Source organism: Myotis nattereri (assembly GCF_964212035.1).
Source record: "Myotis nattereri genome assembly, chromosome: 1".
Taxonomy (NCBI): Eukaryota; Metazoa; Chordata; class Mammalia; order Chiroptera; family Vespertilionidae; genus Myotis; species Myotis nattereri.
The window spans coordinates 182,522,507-182,542,119 of record NC_138075.1 but is presented as its reverse complement, the minus strand read 5'-3'; the positions used below and the strand labels follow the sequence as shown (position 1 = coordinate 182,542,119).

General features: G+C 41.4%; 1 protein-coding gene across 1 annotated transcript in view; it reads right to left on the bottom strand.

Annotated features, from left to right (window-relative positions):
* The window catches only part of SCARB2 (scavenger receptor class B member 2), a 60,537-nt gene that overhangs the window by 4,554 nt on the left and 36,370 nt on the right, over nt 1–19,613 (bottom strand). The window contains exons 5-9 of the mRNA XM_081095235.1: nt 15,386–15,477; nt 9,957–10,076; nt 5,842–6,011; nt 2,926–3,044; nt 872–945 (exon numbers count right to left, since the gene is read on the bottom strand). Of these exons, the coding sequence (XP_080951361.1) occupies nt 872–945; nt 2,926–3,044; nt 5,842–6,011; nt 9,957–10,076; nt 15,386–15,477 (575 nt within the window). The remainder of the gene's footprint in view (nt 1–871; nt 946–2,925; nt 3,045–5,841; nt 6,012–9,956; nt 10,077–15,385; nt 15,478–19,613) is intronic.

Sequence of the window (19,613 nt, the reverse complement as noted above, 5' to 3'; positions counted from 1 at the left end):
GTCCAGGACCACCAGAGCAAACGGTAGAGCCAGGATGGTAATTCCACTTTGAATCTAAAGCACCAGACCTTAGCTACTAAACTATACTGCCTCAGAAATACACACGGGTGACAAAGTGACAAATGCATTCATGCAACCCACATTTGCTTCCTAGAAATATCTGTGATTGTGGGCTTAAATCTAGTAAATTTGATGGGGGAACCAACCAAGTTTTATCAACAGAAAGAATAGGATAAATATATGATATTATGCATAGTTTTGTATCCTCTTTCTTCCATTCAACATTAAATCATAAGCATTTTCTCATATCAAAAAAATTCCCATTGAAAAGTTGGAGCAGGAAACTGTACTTAGGGATCCTAATTAAGTAGTGGTTTTTAGTTGGGAGGAAAGGCTGGACACAAGAGGCCATTTTAACTAACCGAGTGGAGCTTGTGGCTGGCCCTGGGCGGGAGCGGTGGGGAAGGAAGGAAGGAGGCAACCAGAGTCAAAGCGAGGGGAATGCTTTGTGGAGTGGCAGGAGCTAATTCTGTAGCCTTACTAGCTGTGTGAGTTCTAGCAAGTTATTTAACTTCTCTGTGCCTTGTTTTCCTCATCTATGAAATGGGGATAACATAAGGTTATTGTGAGAAATAAATGAGTCCATATATGTAAAGTACTTAGAACAATGCTTGATTTATGGAAAGCACTGTATATGCATTAGGTTAAATAAAACAAGTAAATTACAAAACCAAGACTGGCCACCCCTCATCCCTGAGGGGTAAGGGTGAGTGGACTTAGAAGGGGGCTGCCTCCCACCCAGCATCAACCCCACCAGAAAGTCACTGCAGGGAAACGACCCTTTGCTTCTGTATAAAAAAGCAAAATTTACCTAAAGCCATCTATTTTTTTGACATAAACGTTGATTTGGAACCTCTTGGCTGCTCTTAGGATAAATCCAGTCAACTGCAAACCACAGAAGTAGAAAGAAAACATGATTAAAACCACAAACACAATTGTTTCCAATAGCGCACCATTTCTGTGCGGCTCTGATAAACGAGGTGCCCACTGCCGTGATTGATAGGCACAGTGGGGCACAGGGAACCCTGACCCCAGAACAAGATGATAGATGTGGATTATTTTTAGGTGCCTGGCAGACCAGTGTTTCTCAAGTTTAGTATGCGCCTGAGTTCTTGTTAAAATGAAGGTTCTGACTCAGTAGGTCTGGGGTGGGGCCTAAGATTGGGCATTTCTAACCAGCGCCCAGGATGCTGCCTCTTTGAACAGCAAAGCCCTAGAGGACCCCGGCAGAAGGGAGACTTAACAGACACCCTGTCTGAAGGATGGTTGTCGCTGCCAGAGAACAGTGCCCAGGTGTGGTCAGGCCCACCCAGGCAGAGCAGCCGCTGCCGTCATCTAAGGTTATGGGACTGTGCCTCGGCCTTCGTAACAAGCACCTGCTAACAGTCTGGCTGATGAAAAGGAACCTACTGATGGCTAAGAGAGAAAAGGGAGAAAACCACACCTGATCTTAATCACAAAAATAAGAATACTGACTTCTCAGATACACGTGAACTGAGTGTAGCAAAGAGTGAAGTCCCCCTGAATTGCTGTGCTAAGAGAATGTTTTGCTTTTCTCATATTGTGCCATGTGTTCAAAAGCCCAAGAATGAAGACATCTGGCCTTTAATTCAGTTCCTATAGTGAGAGGCTGTTGTTACTGTATACCAGGGGTGGGGAACCTTTTTTCTGCTAAGGGCCATTTGGATATTTATAACATCACATAAAATTATCAACTTAAACATGAGCCTGCTATATTTGGTCAGACATTTAATTAACTCACCCCTACTGCCTTGGCAGGGCCAGACCAAGTGATTTTGTGGGTCTTATACGGCCCATGGGATGGACATCCCCCATTCCTGCTGTAGACAGTCAGGGAGCTCCAGGGAGTCTCCCCCAGACAACACAGCGGGGAGGTTCTCACACTGAACACGCCACAAGCTAGAAAGATGCATGAACAGGGCCCATCTCGCCAAAAACTAGAAAGATAATTGGGTGGAAAAAAAGCCCTCCCCTCCCCTTCCCTATAAGAACCACAGACTTGAGCTGGAAGGAGAGAGGTCTTTGAGACAGGAGTCCACCATTCTCCCAGGTCATGGCACTTGAATAAATCTCTTTCCTTTCGCATCAGCACCTGTCTCACAAGTTTGGCTTTCATTACAGCAGGCAGCCCAAACTGCGTTTTTGGTGACACTGTCACACTGTGAAATGATACTCATATCCTTTTATGGTTTTCTTTTTTCTCTTCTATGAATATAGGATTAAAGTGTATGCATACTTGATGCCTTTTAAATGATTAGTATATAATAAACTCTTAAAGGAAGAGGTTTGCCAAAAGTGACTGAAGCTAATATATACACAAGGTGTCCCCCAAAAATGTACGCACATTCTAACAGCTGATAGCTCAATCAATGCTTCTTTTTCAGATTTAACCCACTGGAATTAATCATTACCTATATACAGTTTGGGGGGACACCTGTATTTAAATTTTAACCAAAACATTTTTGGCAGTAAACAGGAATGTCTTCAATCTTGCTGATCTGTGCCCCCATGGGAGAAATGTATGTATGTTGAGGTCCAAGGCTAGGGACAGAAGATTGACCAGGTTACCTGGGTCCAATCTCACTTGTTTTCAGTGATGGAATGTTCACTGTTGCTGTTTTGTTAAAGCAGGTTTGCTGGTGTTTCTGTACATTAAGTCAACAGAGTTCAGCCTTCCAAATGGAAGAATAGGAGGCTATACATTACATTGCACTGAGCTTTTTCTACATTTGCGTGTATATGAAAGGGAGACAGTAGACTTAAGAGAGCTAAGGACAAAACTATGACCACTGAATAGACAAAATGAAACATATGGTCTTTTACCAGAAAGAGGTGTTTACTCACAGGATTAATGTCCACAAACGTCTCATGATGGTCCTTATTTGGGTGCATGCCATCTATGGCAGACACAAAACGCTGATCTGCTTGGTAGAAGTGTGGGAAGGATAAAATAATAGGTGCACCTGCGTTTTAAGGAAAACAGAAATGAATGATGTGGTTCTGAAAAGGCGACGATAAATATAAAGTTTCTGACCACAAGCCTGGTTCCTAAGGGGGAAAAGGCTACAGATAAGTAAACTTGGGTTGGAGAGGGCAGGCTAAAATTCCATTCTACCCCTCCTCATGCAGGGTTCGTACACCGTTTTCTGACATTTCAATATTTTATTCCACAATATGTACTGAAGTCCCAGCTAAACTATTCTTTAACAAACATTCAACCTATAAAAGGAAATGCTTTATACACATTATTTTAATTAATGTTCCCAGCAGCCCTATGAAGTTAGAAATATTCATTTTGCATTTGAGGACAGTGTGGTTCAGAGAAGAGACAAAATTTAGCCAGGGACATCCAGCTATCAGGTGACAGAGGTAGAATTCTAATTGAATAATGGATGCTTTATTTTAGCTCAAAGCACTTCAAACCCCGTTTCAACTACAATTCTCTACCAGCAAATGACTTTTTTTTTTTTGCTTGCTTTTCTGTTTTTACTTTATCTAAGATAGGCTTTGTTCTCCAGCATATGTTGGTGCAGAATGTTTTAAGACTGTGCTTGGTTCTGACATCTGCCCAGCCTCAGACTAGATCAAGGTCTGCCCACATGAAGACTCTGATTGTGTTTTGTTTGTTTGTTTGTTGTGTGTGTGTGTGTGTGTGTGTGTGTGTGTGTGTGTTTTGCCTTTCCTATTCATTTTACAAAAGAAGTAGGGAAACAATTATTAAAGAAAACCTATTCTAGATTTTCCTATTGAGGAGGAGAGAGGGACCCTATAATTACTTCTAGTAAATATATTTTTGAAGAAATTAGCGTATTGGCTAGTAATTTCATTCTGTTTACACATCCACCAGTTCCATAGCTCAACATACACATCATCTGTCACACACACACACACACACAAGTGTTTTGCTCTTTACTACTGGTTTCACAAAGCCATCATTTCCTTCTTTGTGGCCTATAGTCACCTTTAAAATATATTTTTAAAACTCTATTGAGGGTTTACTAAGGGCCGGACACTGTCCTGTGTGTTTTACCTCTATTATCTCTAACCTTCACACAAGCTTAAGGAAGTTATAATTATCCCCTTTTATATGAATGAAGAAATTTGTCTAGAGCCCTTCTCAACCAACTGGGCCAATTTGCAAGAAAGCAGGATAGGATGCAACCCCACATCTCTCCAACTCCAGAACACTCACTCATCCCACCATCCAAATTGTTACTCGAGGATTCAAAACACTAGAGGGCAATCCTGGAGACGTAACATTCCGTCCACATTTGCTAATTAATACACAAGAGGCAAGAGGGAAAAAATTGACTGTTGCAAAGTAGAATATTCCTGTTTATTCAGCTATCAACTTCTTGAGGTAGCAGAACATTAACAAAACAAAAATACATCCACACTTATGCCTGGAGCCAGAGGCACATGGGCTGAGTGGACAGGGCACTATTCAGCCAGTGAGACAGTAGGACAGGTCAGAGCAGAAACTCGTTCCCATTCATCTTTAGTCTTATCTCCAGAAGAGGGGAGCCGCGATCCCTGGCACTGTGCTCCCCGAACACGCAGGCATCACCTTCACAAGGATCACCAGCAGCTCATGTTAAAATACAGATTCTGGGGCCCTGGACAGATATGATTAATGGTTCTCCAGATAACCCTGGTGCAAGGCCAGGGTTGGGAAGCGCTGCCCCCTCAGACAAGGATAGGGAGGATTCTGCTGACCTCAGGCTTATCCCAAAAGGAGATTTTCAAACTAACGGACAGGAGGACAAAAGTTAGCATGTTCCTTTATCCAGGAGAAAAGGACAACTTTATTTGGGAGAAAGGGGTTACCACATTTCTCAAGAGAAACTGTAAAGAGGAACTGTTGCCTAAGAAGAATCACAGCATGAATATCAGACCCTCGTTCTAACAAGGACTGGCTGGGAGACAGGATTTGATAAAAATCAAGTTCCCGCTCTGATCCCTGGTTGCCACAGTTATAAAAAGAGGCCATTGGCTCTCTCTCTAGCAGAGGTATTGTAAGTAATTATGCAGCATATGATTGCTAAAGGTAGTCCTCAAGATGAAGACAATTACTGTGTCAGTTGCACCACTGATAATTCTGCCTCGTTCATGGAAAGGAGCGGAGTAGCTCAGACATTGAGAAAAACGGAGAAATTTGCTTTGAAGTCATTGAGACTCTTTACCAACATCGGTACTTTTTCATTACTGAGCTCTCCACTCCCTCCTTTGGCATTGTTTTGAATGTGATATCAGGTCATGCTTCTCATGTATTAACTATATGTAAGTACATAAAGTACGTAAAGCAGTGACTGGGCCTAGTCCAGTGGTCGGCAAACTGCAGCTCGCGAGCCACATGCGGCTCTTTGGTCCCTTGAGTGTGGCTCTTCCACAAAATACCATGTGCGGGCGTGCATGTACAGTGCAATTTAAACTTCGTGGCCCATGCACAAAAGTCGGTATTTTGTGGAAGAGCCACACTCACGGAGCCAAAGAGCCGCCTGTGGCTCGTGAGCCGCAGTTTGCCGACCACTGGCCTAGTCAGTGCTAGTAGACATGAGCTATTATTAAGACTTCTAAACTGCTGCCAATAAAAACCATTGCAGGAAAGCCAATCATTTTATCTTTTTTCCATTCGATAGCCAGGCTATGAAATGCTGTTCTCGCAAGGTCAGAATCGTCCTTACTGTGGGGCTGACAACGCTCTTGGCGGGAGAACACCAATCCTCCATCCCAGACGCTCGGAATCATGTCACCTCTTACCGTTCTTGCAGATGCTGACATTCAGAACTCCTGAGCCCAGGCAGTTTCCTGCGGGTATACAGAAGCCGGCATTGTCGGAGGTATTGGCTAATGCTTCGTAAGGCACCGTAAACCGAAAGGCGGGCAGTCCCTGTACACTCTCATAGTCACTGAAAGTTATATGCACTGACCTGTTAGGGAGGAAGAACAAAAAGTCAGTGTGGGCTGCAGGCAGCACAATCTGGCCTGAATCAATACGTTAGCGACAGTTCTCAGGGACAGCACAGCTAAGGCTTAGGGGAAGCGAAAGGGGAAGATGCAAACGAAGCTGGAAAGGAGCTCCACCCACTCAACCTGTAATAAAGGAGGAGATGAACTGTAGAGAACGATGTTTAAGAGGTAGCAACAGTGGGAATATCCAAACAAGGCCATGAAAAGAAATCCGTGGTAGAAAATTAAGAAGATGACATTTAGGCCCTGGCCGGTGTGGCTCAGTTGGTTGAGTGTCATCCTGTGCACGGAAAGGTTGCTGGTTCAATTCCCAGTTAAGGCACATGCCCAGGTTGAGGGTTTAATCTCCAGTCAGGGTGTATGTGGGAAACAAGTGATGGATGTTTCTCTCTCATATCGATGTTTCTCTTTCTCTCTCCCCCTCTCCTTTCCCCCCTCTCTCTCTAAAATTAATAAAAACATTTTTTTAGAGATGACATTTAGAATGGAAATGAGTAGTTTAGACCAGCAGGGACACATGCCAGTGTGGGGGAAGCAGAAGCAAGGAACAGGAAGCAAGGGTGAGAGAAGCAAAGCCAAAGCCTGGCCTGGACAAGTGCCCCGTGAGACAGATTCCTGACTAGAATACATGCTTTTATATGCATTTCACCCAAATGAAAATAGTTTCACATTTTGCCCATCATCGATTTCAATGGAGGTCAACACATTTCTGCCTTCTGTTGTGAATGGAGTTTCAGTGGTCCCCTGAAATACTAACCACCCTCATGTTTGCATAGCACCTGAGTACAGGTATAACCCCGAATTTCAGAAGTTGGCTTTATGCAACTTTACTTCTACCAAAGGCCTACATTAGTACTTGTTTTTGCTAACCAAAAGAAATCTGAAGAGGATTTTTGCTTTTATGGGAAAAGGTGAAAAGCGAAAATAGCATTTGTTTTGCCTGGCCAGCGTGACTCAGTGGTTGAATGTCAACCCATGAGCCAGTCAGGGCACATGCCGCCACCCCCCCCCCCAGCCCCCCCCCCCCCGCCCCACCTTGTGGCTCCCCCCGTAGGGGGCGTGGAGGAGGCAGCTGATCAATGATTCTCTCTCATCATTGATGTTTCTATCTCTCTCTCCCTCTCCCTTCCTCTCTGACATCAATAAAAATATATTTTTTTAAAAAGAAAATTGGATTTGTCTTGTAGCAAGGCATTCATTATAGTGGCAGCAAGTACTGGAAGCAATGAGAGTGACCCCACCAAGCTTCTCCCCCAGGAGTCACCCAGCATCTCAGCACCCAGCCCCATAGCTCTGAACTGCATCTATGAGCATCTGTGCTTTACCTCGATTTCATGTTGTGCATCTGTTAGCAAGATGTGTCCTAAGGTATCAGAAAAGACTAAGAGAGCTCATAAAGGTTTTATGCTTAGTATAAAACTGGACATAATTAAGCATATTTGGTATTTATTGGTAGCTTATGTTTTGTCTTGGAATGCTCAAAATATTTTCCATATAAATTAATGATAAGTGCTTTGCTTTATGACAAATCAGCTTACAAAAGGTTTCATAGGAATATTCTACTGTTGATAGTGGGGGAAACCTGTAACAGACAAAGCACTTTGTCTTGATCTATCCTTTAGCCCTTCATTTGAGAGGAAGTGCTCTCTGGGCCTCACTTTTTCATCTTTGAACCAGAGATGAGATACACCTCTGGCAGGGTTATGAATAACATGGAAATTGCCTTCCACTCACATCCCCCCACCCCAATAGTATTTTTAAAAATGAAATATTTTAGGCAAACAGAATTGAGAAAATGCTATAATAAATACCTTTTATAACAAATATTACTCAGATAAATAAAAAATATGTTATGGGTACAACTGCAGCTCTCTGTATAACACTCCTGATTCTAGTCCTTCTCGGTATCCCCAGAAGAAACCACTATCCTGAATCTGGGGTTTACTCTTCCCATGAGATCTTTATGCTTTTCCATATGGACATATTCATAAACAGTATGTGGCACTGTTGGCTGTTTTAAAGTATTATATACAGAATGCCATGTTCTCTTTCTGTAATTTGCTTCTTCATTCAACATTATATTTTTAAGATTTTTTACATTAATGTAGATAGCTCTGATTTGTATATGCTAAATCCTATATGGTATCCTATCATACCATATAGCATTTAAAATATACTAGAATTTATTTATACTTTCACTTTTATAAGCACTTAGATTGCTTCAATTTTTCACCACTACAATGTTGCAATGAATTTTCTGTCTATTTCTCTTTGTGTGTGTGTGCGTGCGCGTGTGTGCATATGTGTGTGTGTGTGTGTATGTATGTATATATATATATATATATATATATATATATATATATATATATATATATATATATTCAAGCTGGGGAATCTCTGTAGGACAGAAGTGCAGAATTAGGGACTTAACATGTCTTTGGCTTTACTAAACACTGCCAAATGGTTCTTCAAAGTGGTTTTTCCAGATAAGAATGTGTTTCCTCTGTGTGCCAAATCTTTTTAAAAGAAGCCTCCTACTGCCCTTCTAGGTTCCCTTGTTCCATTCATTGCACACCAGTGCGTTTTCAATTCCTTTGGTGCTTCCACAAATATTTATTAAATGGAGCAGCCAGCTGGAAAGGGTCTAAACCAGTGATTTTTCAACCGGTGTGCTGAAAGAATTTATAAAACATGTAATACCTGACTATTTAGTCAGGGGCACTGACCTCTTTTCCCTTAGATTGTCAAATAAAAAAAATGACAACATCCAACACCACAGTAGCCGTCTGGTTTGAAAGAATCAAAATTATACCTTTCCTTTTTTTGGTCAGATGGGCAAAAAAAATATATTTTGTGTGTGTCATAGAATTTTAGTAATTAGTTTGTGTCATGAGATGAAAAGGGTTGGAAAATTGCTGGTCTCAACCATGGCACAGATAGCGGGGTGGAGAGGTGAGGGTGAATGCAAGAGCTATTTCTGAGGAGGAACAGATAGCATTTGGTGACCAACTAAATGCAAGAGAGGAGGGATATTTACAGTGTCCCCAGTGTGTCTGGCAGGGCTGACTGGGTAGGTGGTGCAATTCTGTGAGCTATGAAACACTCAAAGAACAGCAATTCTTGAGAATATTGAATCAACCGTGTCAAGCGTGACCCGGTCATCTGATTTAGAGGAGTTTCATAAAAAGCCTTGAAAGAGTGAGTGGGGGAGGAACTGGAGGCTGTAGTTCAAGGGTGATGGGTGGGAAAGCACAGTGGGAGATGGGGATCAGGGTGTGGAGCAGGGTGCCCCTCTTCCCACAAAGACATAATCATGTTTATTTGTCGAGAAGGAGCTGGCGGTAGAGAGGGAGAGATTACAGGGCGAGTGAGAATAGATATGATCAATGGCAAGGTTATAGCTAAGCAAATACCTATAAACTCTAAATTATGGAGAACCAGTACGATTTATTTATCTTTTATGTAGAGATTATCTGTTGACTGGAAAAAGATCAGGTCAAATTTCATGCTTGAATATCATATTAACTAATAGCTAGCACTTAATTTTATTTGCTGGGTGACAAGCTCTGGGCTAAGTATTTTGCTAACAGCAATTCATTTGTCCTCATAACAACTCTCAAGGTAGGCAACTATTTGTAGCCTCATTTACAAATGAGGAAAGTGAGGCAGAGTCATTCAGTAACGTTCCCAAGGCCACACAGCTGTAAGTGGTAGAGCTGGTATTTGAACCAATGCAGTCAGGCTCTGAGGCCCATGCTGCAAACCACTGCTCCGCACCGTCTCTCAATATGCCATCATCATTTATCAGGGACTAACCATGAATATCCATGCCTCATAAGTATAGCTACATAGATTCCTCACACTTTGGGTGGTCTTGCAGTCAAAGGTATTTTTAAAGTTCTTACCTGCAAAAATCAGATGGAAAGACATAAAGGACTTCGTCTTTCGTTATTAGTGGGTGAAAAGTATCACCGTCTGTTCCATTAATCATATTGCATTTGTCTGTTGTCCACCAGCCAAGTGACCTGTAATTAATAAGCACAAGAAAGAGACAAGAGGATCAAATTTGATTTTAATGGGTTGTTTTTTTTCCCCCAAATGATCAGGACTTCTTGAGACTCAACTAGGAGGAGCAGGCTATCCACAGAATCTCATTCACATGTGACACAAGGGTGATATTGGTTAGGGACTGAATCAAGATGGGGAAAATAGGCTCCTGACCCTCAGGTCAATTTTGATAGAGGCAAAAGCCAAAATCCCTCTTTCTTTTTTGAAAAAGGGTATTCTACATGGAAGTTTAGAAATTGCCATAGACTTATTGTAATTGACAATGATCTAATTTAGCATTATTAATAGCCTGACAGACAAGCTCTGGACAGATATGTTCATCTCTTAATATTCATGACAGAGCATTAACTCTGTCGCCCCTCAGAACAGGTGTCTGTCCCAAATTAATGGGGAGCTTCTCTTGGGTGTCAAGAGATAATTAGTTAATTGGAAGATAGTTCTAAGGAATTTATACAAATACTAGTGGCCCGGTGCACGGATTCGTGCACATTGAAAGGAAATTAATTAGAAGAAAGATTCGTGCGGTAGTTAGGTTACTGCAAAAAAAAATTATATAATATAGTATTTTAAATTAAAACACACGTGCAATTGGTGCCAGCAAAAGCTTTATATGTATCACGCATGCACAAGTCAACATTTATTTTTAAATTGCCAGTGTGTGTCATATGTACCGGCCGGTTGGTCAGTCGGTTGGTTGACGTACGGATGTATGTACGGTCGGTCACTTAACCTTTTATATATATAGATAAGCTCAGAAAAGTTAAAAATGAGAGGATTAAGATACAGAGAATAGATGGAGAAGCTCCAATAAATGTTTAATAGTTGTTTTTTTTCTTTTGGGGGGAGGGAGAAAATAGAGCAAATTACAGAGAAGCAGTAAATGAAGAGATAATTTCTGAAAGTTTTTCAAAATTTAAGAAAGATATGAGGCCTTGGGAGAGAAACCAAGATGGCGGCATAGGTAAACACCGGAGATTGCTGCCTCTCACAACCACTTCAAAAATACAACTAAAAGACAGAACGGACATCATCCAGAACCACAGGAAGGCTGGATGAGTGGAATTTCTACAACTAAAAGGAAAGAGAAAAGCATACCGAGACTCAGAGGAGGTGCTGTGCTGAAGTAAATACAAAGGTGTGGAGGTGCATGCGGAGAGGGCTGGCGGCTGAGGACACGATTGTCTTTTTCAATCGGGAGGGAGTCTCAGGCTCTGAGCTACAGTTCCGGGCGAGTCTCTGGGGGCCCAGACTCATACAGGAGAAACGGGACTGTCTGGCATCAGTCGGAACTCGAGGGCAGCTTTCTCTCAGAGGCACTCGCGGCGATTGCCAGGACCTCTGAAGGCAGGACTGAGAGCAGCCATACTGCTGGCTCACTCGGCCTGCCCTGTTGATCCCCTGGGACCCCGCCCCACCCAAGCCCTGCACAGAGGCTTTTGCATATGAACGGCCTGGCCCTTTGTAATCTGAAAATTACTTAACAAACTGCAGCTGCCCCAAGGCCCCAGGGCAACTTGCATTGCTTTATAGCTGGCTTCTGCTGGGTGGCCTCAGGCAAAGGCTAGATTAGCACCTCCTTAGATCCAAGAGCCAGTGTATCCAGTGGTCAGAGTGGGACCATCCAATTACAACTCCTCAGATCTATAAGGGACACACTCAGGGGGCAGACTCTGTGAACACCAAAGCCCCACTGAAGCAAGTCTTGCCCCATAGGGTGTCTTCAGCACAGAAGTTCTCCCACCATAGACACAGCTGATTCTCACAGCCAATTGGCCTGGAGGTCAAATCCTCCCAGTTTTACCTACAACAATCAAGGCTTACCTACAACAAGACTGTGCACAAAGACCACAAGGGGGTGCACCAAGAGTGTCTACCTCAGGTAACTGGGACACTTAGCACAGAAAGCCACTCTATCAACACAGCAAAGCATAAAAAATGCCGAGACAAAGAAACAGGACACAAATGACAGAAATGGAGGAAAGCAAACTACTGGATATAGAGTTCAAAACCACACTTTTTCGGTTTTTCAAGAATTTTCTAGAAACCGCCGATAAATGTAGTGAGATCCTCAAGAAATCTAGTGAGACCCTCGTTGTTGTGATAAAGGACCAACTAGAAATTAAGCATACACCGACTGAAATAAAGAATATTATACAGACTCCCAACAGCAGACCAGAGGATCTCAAGAATCAAGTCAAAGATTTGAAATACGAAGAAGCAAAAAAACACCCAATCGGAAAAGCAAAATGAAAAAAAGAGTCCCAAAATACGAAGATAGTGTAAGGAGCCTCTGGGACAGCTTCAAGCGTACCAACATCTGAATTATAGGGGTGCCAGAAGAAGAGAGAGAGCAAGATATTGAAAACCTATTTGAAGAAATAATGACAGAAAACTTCCCCTACCTGGTGAAAAAAATAGACTTACAAGTCCAGGAAGTGCAGAGAACCCCAAACAAAAGGAATCCAAAGAGGGCCACACCAAGACACATCATAATTAAAATGCCAAGAGCAAAAGACAAAGAGAGTATCCTAAAAGCAGCAAGAGAAAGAAAGTCAGTTACCTACAAGGGAGTACCCATATGGCTGTCAGCTGATTTCTCAATGGAAACTTTGCAGGCCAGAAGGGAGTGGCAAGAAATGTTCAAAGTGATGAATACCAAGAACCTACAACCAAGATTACTTTATCCAGCAAAGCTATCATTCAGAAGTGAAGGTCAGATAAAGAGCTTCACAGATAAGAAAAAGCTAAAGGAGTTCATCACCACCAAACCAGGATTATATGAAATGCTGAAAGGTATCCTTTAAGAAGAGGAAGAAGAAGAAAAAGGTAAAGATACAAATTATGAACAACAAATATGCATCTATCAACAAGTGAATCTAAAAATCAAGTGAATAAATAATCTGATGAACAGTATGAACTGGTGATTATAATAGAATCAGGGACATAGAAAGGGAATGGACTGACTATTCTTGGGGGGGAAAGGGGTGTGGGGGCTCAGTGGATAGAGCGTTGGCCTGTGGACTGAAAGGTCCCAGGTTGGATTCCGGTCAAGGGCATGTACCTTGGTTGCGGGCACATCCCCAGTAGGGGGTGTGCAGGAGGCAGCTGATGGATGTTTCTCTCTCATCGATGTTTCTAACTCTCTATCCCTCTCCCTTCCTCTCTGTAAAAAAATAAAAAAAATTAATAAAAAATATATTTTTTTTTAAAAAAGAAAGAAAGATATGAGGCCTTGGATTGAAAGTATATCCCAAGGGCCAAACAGGATGAATACAAATAAATTTAGATCTGGATATGTTGTAATAAAAGTGCAAAGACCAAGGAAAGACAAATCAAAAGTCAATGGAGTAATATCTTCATAATTTTGAACTGTCGAGCTAGAATTCTATACCTAACTAGTCATTTAAAACTGAGAGTGAAATTTAGACATTTTAAAATATGTGAAGTCTAAGAAAGTTTACCACCCACAGATCCTTTCGTAAAGAACTACTGATGCAGGGTTTCTCAACCTATTAACCCTATTGATGTTTTGAGCCTGTACATTGTAGGATGTTTAGCAACATCCCAGGTTTCTACCAGTAGATTCCAGTAGTACCTCCCAGTTGTGACAACCAAACATGTGTCCAGACATCACCAAATGTCCCCGGAGGGGGCAAAACTGCCTCTGGTTGGGCACCACTGTATGAATGGATACTCTTCAGCAAGAAAACTAAACCCAGAGGAATATTTGAGAAGGAAAAAAAAATGAGGCAAATAAAAGATGTTGGCAATTAATTATGTATTTACCATAAAAATGAACTTTTTAATTATATTTGCCTTCTTAAGAAGGTAAAATAAGTCATAGACAAGAATAATAAAATGTGTGTGTGTGTGTGTGTGTGTTTAAGAAATGAGTAAAGTTATTGTCCTATTTGGAAGGAGAAAAAAGGCAATACATAGCTTTAGATTTTGTTAGAAAAATATTGTTATCTGAATCGTAAAAATCTAAGGATAGGATAGTCATAAACAAGAAAAAATAAGTCCAAATATATAAAATAAGATAGCATTATACCATATATGTATCCGTAATTAAAACACACATATAAAAGGATTAAACTATTTTATTATAAGACTGAAAAAAATACAGAATGGGTTTAAAACAAAAACCAGCTATATCCTGTTTACTAGTAAATTTCCCTTCAAGCCCAGTTCCCCTCGGTAAGTCACTATTGCCAGTTTCTTGTATATTCTTTAAGGGGTCTTGTATATTTGTGTGTGTGCGCGCGCGCACATGCTTACAAATATGTTTATGTACGTGATTTTTTAAATTTAAATTAACTTTTTATTTAAAAACAGTTTGATATTTACAGAAAAGTTATGAAGATACTACCGAGAGTTTTCCTATATTCCACACCAGTTTTTTTGCCTGTATTTCTGGGAAGCTTAGAAATAAATTTAGAGTTCAAGAACAGAAACCCTCTTACCTCAGTCCCTGAAGAATTGCCTTGTTTTCTTTCAAAGGTTTCTAATTTCTCTAACTTTAAACAATTATCTTGTTTTATAGGTAGCTTTAGCTCCTTTTTGGAAGTAATTTATGTTATAAATATTAAAATAAACATAATTTTGAAATACTATCATCCTGAACTCAAATGTATTTCATCTTTTAAAAAAATAACACAGCCCTGGTCAGATGGCTCAGCTGGTTGGAGCATTGTCCCGTATACCAAAAGGTGGTGGGTCTGATTCCTGGTCAGGGCACATACCTAGGTTATGGATTCCCTCCCCATTCAGGGCGGGTACAGGAGGCAACCTATTGATGTGTTTCTCTCCCATGGATCTCTCTCTCTCTCTCTCTCTCTCCCCTCCCCTCCCCCTCCCTTCCTCCTCATTCCTCTCTCTCTAAAACCAATAAATATATCCTCAGGTGAGGATTTTAAAAATTAATAAAAATTTAAAAAATAACAGAAACAATCCACAATCATTAAATTAAATTAAAAAGAGAATGTCTTCCATTCCCCACAAAACAAGTTTGAAAAGTATCAGCGCTGCAGCTGCACATGACTCCCAAGTGGAAGAGTGATCTTCAACCATCAACATTCAATTTGTCAAGTGCATTATCCCAGTCTTGATTTTTAAAATAATAATTGTAAGTATATTTTACATACTTATAGGTTTTTCATCCCCAAAATGACAGTGTTAAAATATTTTTTTTGAAATAATATGGAAGTGGACATTCAGTTTAAATAAAAATTGAAAAATAATTACGCTGATGAATCATTAGACTTACGTTTTTCCATTCCATTCCACAATCTTTGAAAAGTTAAGGTAACTGTCTTCTCCAGTTAGAAAAACATAGTCTCCATCATTAGTCCCATTTTTCTGAAAATAAGTGAATATGATCATTTAAAGTAACGCGATGGTTAACTTTGTGTCAACTTGGATGGGCTATGGTGCCCAGCTGTTTTGTTAAACATTAGTCTTGATGAAGGATTACAGGTTCAATTCCCCGTCAAGGGCATGTACCTAGGTTGCAGGTTTGATCCCTGGCCCCAGTCTGGGCAAGTGAGGGAGGCAACCAATCGATGTGTCTCTCTCACATAGATGTTTCTCTCTCTCTCTCTCCCCCTCCTCTCCCTTCCACTCTCTCTAAAAATCTGTGGGAAAATATTGGGTGAGGATTAATAAATCTCTCTAAATATAGATATAAAAATAGATATGTATCTCCCTTTGATTCTCTTTCTCTGGAGAACCCTGACTGATACAGTAACTAACAAATTTAATCTTCATGAAACTGCCCTAGTTGAGCCTAATTGCTACATGAGACTGAACCAGAACTAGAGAATAGAGTGAGGAACTACCGAACACAGAATTACTATACGACCCCCCAAATCCCACTCCTGTGTATATACCCAAGATACATATTCAATGTTCATAAAAAACTTGTATACAAATGTTCATAGCAGCATAATTCACAATAGCCAAAAAGTAAAAATAACCCAAATATCCATTAACTGCTGAATGGATAAACAAAGTGTGGTATATCCATACAATAGAATGTTACTTGGCCATAAAAAGGAATGAAGTACTGATACGTGTTACAACATGGATGGATCTTGTAAACTTTATCTACACTAATAAAAGACAAACACGCAAATTGACCATACCTTTGCTACACCTTAAGCCAAGCCCACCAGCCAATCAGAGCGACTATATGCAAATTAAACCAACCACAATGGCGGCCAGCAGCTGGAGCGAGCAGGAGGCTTGGTTGCCCAGTGATGGAGGAAGCCAAGCTTCCCGCCTGCCGCAGCTGGCTCTGAGCTCCACTCAAGGCAACAAAGTTTCAATTATAGAAGATAAATAAACCCCAGATACCTGCTTTCAGCCTGCCGTGGCCACGGAGCTGGAGCAAGCAGGCAGCTTGGGTTGCCCCTGGCGATGGAGGAAGCCACGCTTCCTGCCCGCCCTGGCCGGCTCTGATCTCCACTCAAGACTACAACGTTTCAATTATAGAAGGTAAATAAATCCCAGAATAAAAAAAAAAAGGAGAGGCTGGGAGCTTCCGTCACCGGGGGGCTTGGCCAACCTGAAAACGGCCCTCAGCCCCTCACCCAGGCTGGCCAGGTACCCCAGTGGGGACCCCCCACCCTAAAGGGGGTGTGACCAGCCTGCAAACAGCCATCAGCCCCTCACCCAGCCTGGCCAGGCACCCCAGCGGGACCCTCACCCTGATCCGGGACACCCTTCAGGGCAAACCAGCCGGCCCCCACCTGTGCACCAGGTCTCTATCCTATATAATAAAAGGGTAATATGCAAATTGACCCTAAGAGCAGAACGACTGGGAATGACTGGTCACTATGACACACACTGACCACCAGGGGGCAGATGCTCAATGCAGGAGCTGTCCCCTGCTGGTCAGTGCGCTCCCACAGGGGGAGCTCTGCCCAGCCACAAGCCAGGCTGATGGCTGCCAGCACAGCGGTGGTGGCAGGAGCCTCTCCCACCTCCTCAGCAGCGCTAAGGATGTCCGACTGCAGCTTAGGCCTGCTCCCCGCTGGCAAGTGGACATCCCCTGAGGGCTGCCGGGCTGCCAGAGGGATGTCTGACTGCCAGCTTGGGCCGGATCCCCCAGGGATCGGGCCTAAGCCAGCAGATGGACATCCTCTGAGGGGTCCCAGACTGCAAGAGGGCATAGGCCGGGCTGAGGGACCCCCCCGAGTGCACAAATTTTTGTGCACCGGGCCTCTAGTACTAAATAAAAGAAGCCAGAGCAAAGATCCTATATTGTATCACTCCATTTATATGAATGTCCAACCTGCATATGAATGTCTAACTGCCAGAGATGGTTCCAACTCAGAAGTGGTGCCCCTTGGCCTCCATTTGTATAGTGCACACGAGTGTCAAGATTTTAATTTTATTTTTTGCCTAATAAAGCCACATTGCAGTCCCAAATCCCCTTCCTCTCTGGCTCTGAGGAGGCTCCCACGTGGAGAACCTACTCTCCTCCCCTCCCCTCCCCTCCCCTCCCCTCCCCTCCAGCCTCCTCTCCCCTCTCTCCTCTCCCCTCTCCCCTCTCTCCTTTCCTCTCCTCTCCTCTCCTCTGTGGCCCAGGCCAGCCTGCCCTTCACTCAGGACCAGGCGATCCAGCACCTCACAGGGGTAGGAGGCAGGCTGGGCAGGGAGGGGGCTTATGTTTTGTTTCAAAAACAAACCCCACAAAACTTTATTTTTCTTTACAAAACCAAAAAAGGAAACAAGAAACGATGCCAACCATTGGACTTCTAAAAAAAAAAAAATCTATGGATTCATAGCCAAATCCAGAAAGACAGAAAGTGGTTGCTAGGGGCTAGTAGGAGGGGAAGTGGAAGTGACTGCTAATGGGAATGTGGTTTTTGTGGAGAGGATGATAAAAATGTTCTAGAATTAGAAAGTGGTGATGATGGCAAAATCTTGTGAATATACTAATAACCACTAAATTGTACACTTTAAATGGTAGAAGTATTCTAGGCGCTTGAGCTGGATCAGTGAATAAAACACAGAAGTCGCTGCCCTCATGGTACACGTCTCCTAAAATTATTATTATAATTGTTTTGTTCTTTTAAATTTTTACTATTAAATGCTCATTATGTGGCAGGCACTTTATTGTATACCAAGAATAATAAAATAACGAGACTATTCTATTTCCATTGCCCTAAGCTATGTTTCAAGTTTTGTCATAGATATATTTTTAGGGTCTTAACACAGATAGTTTTGGGGTTAATAAATTGAGGCCTAGTACTCGTGTCCTGCTTTCTTTTTAAAATGGGGTTTTGTTCTGATTATAAACATAATAGACTATTCTGGTTATAAAAGTAATAATTCTTATTAGGAAATACAGAATGATGTATAAAAATATACCAATTATTCATCATCCTCTCAACTTTAAATAAAAATTGAATAATAATAAAAAAAATTGAATAATAGTTTCTATTATTTGTCAATAGGCACTGCAATTAGTATTTGGTCTGTTTTCAGTCTTTTTTCTACACAAGATATGTTTATAGAACTAAGATATATTTATATGTAATATGTACATTTATATTTACAGAATTTTATACATATCTAAAATTGTACATATATATGCATATTTTTACTTAAGCATAAAACTTATTTCCCATGTTATCAAAATTCTTTATAGATATAATTTAATGACTCCATGACATTTTGTGAAAATAATTTACTTAACCACTCTCCTAGTATTGGATATTTAGTTTTGAGGTTTTTTGCAACTATAAATAATGTCGTATGAATATATTTATGCCTAACAAAATTTTCCGTACTTTAGTTTTCTAAACAGACCGCTAAAAGTGAAATTACTAGATAAAAGAACAGGAACATTTTTAAGCCTTTTGATACTTATTATCAAGTTGCTCAAGGTCACCCAGCTGGAAAGTGGTGGAAGTAGCAGCATAAATCAGTTTAGTTCCCCAAATGGCTTTTGTTAAACTTTGCTAACTAGAGGAACAACCCCCCTCCACCCCACGGTTTCTTGCTTCTTTCTGCATTTCTGTATTCACTGAGGTTGAACTCTTTTTTCCTATCCTTCAGCTATATACTTTAGAAAGCATGCACACCCTTTGTGAATTCTCCTTTCATGTTTTTTTCTTTTTGTTTTGTTTTGCCTACTTGGGGTCTTTTTTGTCACTTAACTGTATTTTGCCAACTATGTTAATATATCAACATGGTCCATATACATCCGGGCCATGTCATGTTCCATATATGAAATTTTACGTGACTTTAAGAAATGAGGCGGGACTCTTCTTTAAGAGCAGCGGTGTGAACATTATAACTTGGTTGAAAATTCCAACACCCCATGTACAAAAAATGCTGAACTACCAATTTAAAAAATGCATGTATGTTGGGTCTTGAACTCCTCCACCTAACTCAGATGTGGCTAAGTGGTTAAGTGGTCAAATGTTTCAGAGTAACTCACCAAGGGTTCTCCCCAGCTGTTACCTGCCCAAGAATCACACAGT